At 36.8% G+C, this 5,927-nt stretch overlaps 1 protein-coding gene across 1 annotated transcript in view; it reads left to right on the forward strand.

Moving 5' to 3' along the window:
• The first annotated feature begins 2,920 nt into the window (after positions 1–2,920).
• Positions 2,921–5,927, forward strand: part of LOC107720723 (dihydropyrimidinase-related protein 2-like) — a 28,006-nt gene continuing 24,999 nt past the window's right edge. The window contains exons 1-2 of the mRNA XM_016528545.1: positions 2,921–3,220; positions 3,714–4,025. Of these exons, the coding sequence (XP_016384031.1) occupies positions 3,774–4,025 (252 nt within the window). The 5' untranslated portion in view covers positions 2,921–3,220; positions 3,714–3,773. The remainder of the gene's footprint in view (positions 3,221–3,713; positions 4,026–5,927) is intronic.

Here is a 5,927-nt window from a genome sequence, read left to right on the forward strand (position 1 = left end):
AAGCTCCTTATGGTAAATCACTAAGGGCTGAATGAGTGCCACTCTGCTAGTTATGAAGAACAGTTATATGGTATCTGTGGCTGAAATGCTTAATCTGTCCTATGATTGGTTTCACAGCAGTGTGCAGAAAAGCTTTTACCATTGAACTAGTTTCATCTATTGATTTGTGTGAAATGCTGCACCCAGAGCTAAGAGGTTATAACCAATTTTACCGACACTAAAACGCCTAAATTGCCTTTGTGAGTTCACCTGGTTTAACTTAATTAATAGTAACCCAGTTTAGATAGCGTTAGCGGTCTAAAGCGATACACGACTGCCCTCTAGTGGCGCAGATGGGAAATTAAGGGTGTGCCTCATTCTGACTGAACACGAAGGAGTGAAAAACGACATCATCTGTGTTACAAAATGTTGTGGTATCTGTTTATGGATACAGTTGCCTACAACTACACCCCCCCCCCACAGTTTGCCCCTGTCAGGTCTCTCAAAGCTTTTAAATAGCATTGCAGAAGTCAAATGATTGATGAGGCCGCAGTTGCAGCAACCTGCAGGGCGTTTTCATATTGAGCACAGATGCAAATCAGATCAGAATACAGTGGATGGGTTAAATTCAGTGACATCGGCATGAATCTTAATGCATGTTGTTTTGACATGATTAATTGCATCTTTTTTATGTAAGTGTGCCATATTCACACAGCTATAGTATACACCAATATCCGAGGTTAAATGTAATTTAAAATAATTAAATAGCTTGTCACATGTTTGTAAATTTCAGCTCTTTTAAATAATTTTGCACTTAAAATAATAGGTAAAAAAGGTTTTATTTAACAACAGTGTAATATTCTTAAAATGTTTTAAAAGGTTCTATATTCCAGTTTGATTAGTCTATTCCTCCCAGTAACCCATGGCAACAGCATAGGCTGTAGTGGGAGGAGCTGTGATTGAATTTGCCGTCTTGTGATTGGCTGAAACAGGTGTTCTGAGGTTCCGTAGTCAATGATGACTGAAGTATGCATGCTTGTGTGCGTATGTGTTGTGCTCCAAAACAAGACCGTTGTCTAAGCCACATATGACTCCTGTTAACCAGAGAAGTGGTTTTGAAAAGTCTGTTAAGCAGCGTCAGTTTTGTGCATGCAAGTCTGAGAAATTAAATGAAACGGGTTGATCTTTTGTTCCTTTTGTGGCACAAACTGTCTTTCTCACATTCTCCCCCTCAATCCAACAGCCTGCAAAGACAGTAGCTAAAGCAGGAACTCTTTTGAGCGGGTAAGGGCACATGTTGTTGTTATGGAAACTGAGCTTTTGGAGCTATTATCGTGAGGCTGCTTTGGAGAAGCAAGCAGAATGGCGAGTCTCCAATGAGTGACTCCATCGAAATGTTCCACCGCCCAATATTTCTTATGCAGCAAAAATTGCTATGTGAGAAAAATGTGCGCAAAGCATCTTGGCTTTTTTTTTTTACTTTGAATAAAGCGCGAAAAAATTTAGGCCTATATATTATCAGAATAGTTCGATTCCCCAACGAGTGACACTTTCTTTTTAATTAATCTCTTTTATGGTTCTTCTTTGTAATGTATCGTTCCGAAACGAATGATGTCAGGCTCAGCCGTTTTTAGTTAACCAAATCGATCAGTGCAATGCGATTCCCGACCTAATGAATCTTATGAGTCAGATCTTTTCAGTGATTTAAAACACAACGTGATCAGTGTATTCCGATTTCTGAACGATTGACTCTTATGAGCCGGTTCTTTCTAGCCACTCAAAAACCCTCATGATTCAATTGGAGCAGTTGCTAAATCAATCTGACTCACTTAATCATGTCGTCCGAATCGAATTGAACCAAGAACTGTTACTGTATGGTAAATTATTGTAGTTACTGGCTGATTGTTCATAAATAACAACGTGTATAGTTATTGATTGATTAGACATTGAGTTTTTTTGTAACCAGTGGTATTTTATACCATAAATAAATTATTACATTTAATGTCACCACGTTTTTGTAAATTTAGTATTTTATGTAAGACATACTGAGGATGTAGCCTATTTATTGCAAAAATAATAGAAACTTTTTTTATTTTCAGTATAATTTTTATATTTATATTTATTTTTGTTGAAATCTAAATTGTCTCATAATTTGGCTACAGAGAGTAAAAGCAATACGAATTACATTTTCCCCTAAATATTTATTTACTGACAATTACTAAAATAATCCTTAATGGAACCGTCAAGGAAGGGATCGTTAAGAAAAAGTAGGATGGTTAAATTTCTCGCGATTCCCTTCTTTAAACGAGACGTAACACAAACGTCCTAATACTGTACGCTACTGTACGCCCATCTGACACATGTGTGCAATAAATTATTACATTTAATGTCACCACGTTTTTGTAAATTTAGTATTTTATGTAAGACATACTGAGGATGTAGCCTATTTATTGCAAAAATAATAGAAACTTTTTTTAATTTCAGTATAATTTTTATATTTATATTTATTTTTGTTGAAATCTAAATGGTCTCATAATTTGGCTACAGAGAGTAAAAGCAATACGAATTACATTTTCCCCTAAATATTTATTTACTGACAATTACTAAAATAATCCTTAATGGAACCGTCAAGGAAGGGATCGTTAAGAAAAAGTAGGATGGTTAAATTTCTCGCGATTCCCTTCTTTAAACGAGACGTAACACAAACGTCCTAATACTGTACGCTACTGTACGCCCATCTGACACATGTGTGCGTAAAACTAGCTCAGACGGAGCACAAGAACTCGTCCCGTGTGAACTTCCACTAATAACCCAAGTCATAAACTGAATCATAACCTCCGTGATTCGTCGCGGCTCCAGCGCGTGGTGCTGAACGGACAGCGCCCTTAACTGTAACCTGCATGGGCGTGGCGCTTCAACCAACGGAGCAACGACTCTTTAATGACTGCAGATAAAAGAAATACAAACAAAAATTAAGAGTCATTATCCATTCTACGACTAAACCTAACATACATTTCTCTTTGTTTACCACATCCAACGTGTGTTCACCAAACATACAGAGCGAACGCTAACAAAGGTAGCCTATCTCACAATAGGCACTAAGACAAGTCATCCGGGAAAGCGCCCTCAGATATGGACACATTACATCTTTAACCCTCAAAACCCCGCATCACTTCCGCTGTTTCTCCTCTCATCTCTCCAGCAGAGCGTCACCTCACCCTCAGTCGGTCTCGCGTCTAACGTACGGTAACATCTCTGGATTTTCTCTGAATGTTTGTCATCGCTTCAGTAGATATATTAACATTAAATCCTGATGTGTTGCGTTTAATAACAACATCATTTGCATGGTCCACATTTATTTGCATTCATTCTTCGTGTTTTGTCTTGTTCAACAGATTGTATTGTTCAATTTGGGCATCTTTTCTAAAGGGCTTTTCGTTGAAGCTAGTTGCGATCAATTGCATATTAATTTGCAAGGGCTGAATGGTGTGGATAATAAAATGTATTGTTTTAGCGAATCATATGTGTTCTCCTGAAGAAATGCTAATGGATTGTTTTTAGTGTTTTACTTCATTCTTTTCCTCTTTGAGGATTCTTATTTATATTGTTAATTATGTTTACATTCCATTAGTATTCTTTTAAGATTTCTCTGGCTAGTGTAGGAACCTTCTCGCTTCACATGTAATGTTGTTTCTCACCTCCCAATGGAAAAAACTAACATTTAGCGTCCACAGAGCTCTCTAGCCGGAGGTTTACATGCCTTTGCATCCATCTGAAAGTATACACTGAGAGAAATGTCTGCTGCCGGAGATGTGCCTGCGTTCTTCCAGAACATGGGACGCTCCAGCCCCAACCAGCCACGGCAGAAATTCTGTGGCATGTTCTGCCCAGTGGAGGGTTCGGTGGAGAACAAGACACTGGACTTTGACTTGCTGTCATCAGGGAAAGGTCGAGTGATCCAGAGGCAGAAGGATATCTCCAAACCACGAAAGGTGGAGATCAGGAGAAGTACCGGAAAAGAGATTCTGCAGAACCTAAACGACGAGGTAAGAGCTGCAGGGATTGTGCACTGTCATGTGGGTGAAAACATTAACACTATTGCATATATCAGTCTTCATTCAGATGCAGCCTCCCTTGCTTGTAATAACAATCAACGGGGGAAAATGTGTTATTTTTGAGTTTTAATGCTTTGATTTTCAAAAAACAAACAAACATAGCTTTGAGTCTATTTATGTGCCCAGATCTAAAAAATATTTCCATAATGTATATAATGTATATATATATAATTCCATAATATATATATGTGTGTGTGTGTGTGTGTGTGTGTGTGCTTGTTTAGTTTTTTTTTTTTTGTTCTACTAATTTGCAGTCCATATTACACAGCTAATAATTTGCAGTCCATATTACACAGCTAATAATTTGCAGAATGCTTGATTCTGATTGGTCAGTCAGTGTTCTGTTGTCAAATATTTATGTATAACCTCTAAACTTTATATTTGACTTTTTCCCCAGCAATCAATCTCCTAAACTGCTAGTTTCATAGTCGTATCTCTCTGCACTCTCTTTATTCTCATATGACAGAATAATTTCAACTCACTGTCCATTTATTTAGTAAGCAGAAATATGTGAGATAATGTACAGTGATGATCATTAATCATAAAATACCTCCATTCAGGATGATGCAAATTCTGATCACCCTATCTGGGTTTATTTTGTGATAATTACCAACTGACTGTGCAATATTTCGTACTTATTTTTAAGGTTGTTGCGGTTGAATAAAATCATTAATTATTTTAAGGCTTGAATATTTGCTGTTCTCACAGAAAAAAGGGGTTAAGGATACATAAACCTTCTTGTCATTATACCTTGCTAAATTAATTTAAAATAAGGTCAGCCCTTCTAGCAACACATCATTTGAAAATGTACAAACTGTACAAATGAAGCTGATTAAAATATCTAATATGGTTTTTTCACAGTCCAGTTCTTGTTCCTAAGAGCCCAATAATTCAAAGGCTGTATGTGTGGGCCTTGGTATCTGGATGCGGTAACCATAGCTACAGAGACAGTGATGCTGAGCTATGATTGAAGTATGCCCCACTAGGGCTTTAAGAGCAATAACTTGGGACCTGTTAAAAGACTCATAAGAGTTAATTACCTCGGCTCAGAATTATATTCAGAATTACTCTCCTTTTTCACATAAGTTATAGAAGAGAAAATTATAGCCATTTCAACTGAATGTTGTTAGTCAGTTGATATGACAGGGCTTTTATACATGGTAACATGATACAGTCAATAAAACACTCAGTCTACTAAAAAGGAAATTGTTCTATGTTTGGCCAGTGTGATTTAAAGCCACTCTTATGCTTTTTTTTCTTCACTAAGAGGCCTTATTGTGGGTTCGTGTCCTACCTGGGTCATCTTTGAGAACCAACATTTTGGGGAAGTCGTGGCCTAATGGTTAGAGAGGTTGATAGCATGTTTAGGTCTACTGCATTGAGACCAAAGCAGCCAGAATATTGAAGGATATTGAGTTGTAGTGTTTGCGTATGATATAAACTAAGATTTGGGGCAAAGATGAACTTTAAGAAGGCATTCATTGTGGTATTGCATACTCTTCTGAAATGCTAGAGCTAAAACTTTGCAAACATATATTGTTTTGTTACTCAATGACAATCTAAGAAACACCAAATAGTGCAAAAAGTGTCTTTTTTATGTTTGTAGTGATATATGAAGATCATTTGAACGTCTTTGTAGACACACAAGTTGTGACATTTATTCGCAAAACTTGTCGAACCATTTATTTTTAAACCATTTTCAAACATAATATTCAAAGTAAAAATGATTTGACAAAAATGCTTGCATCATGAATATCAAGAGGTTTTCTTAGGGTTACTTTATTTGACTAAAACAAGCCTTTGTATAAAAGTTGTGTTTGTGTGTGTGTGTGT

Source organism: Sinocyclocheilus rhinocerous, unplaced genomic scaffold (assembly GCF_001515625.1).
Source record: "Sinocyclocheilus rhinocerous isolate Xijiao unplaced genomic scaffold, SAMN03320098_v1.1 scaffold132, whole genome shotgun sequence".
NCBI lineage: Eukaryota > Metazoa > Chordata > Actinopteri > Cypriniformes > Cyprinidae > Sinocyclocheilus > Sinocyclocheilus rhinocerous.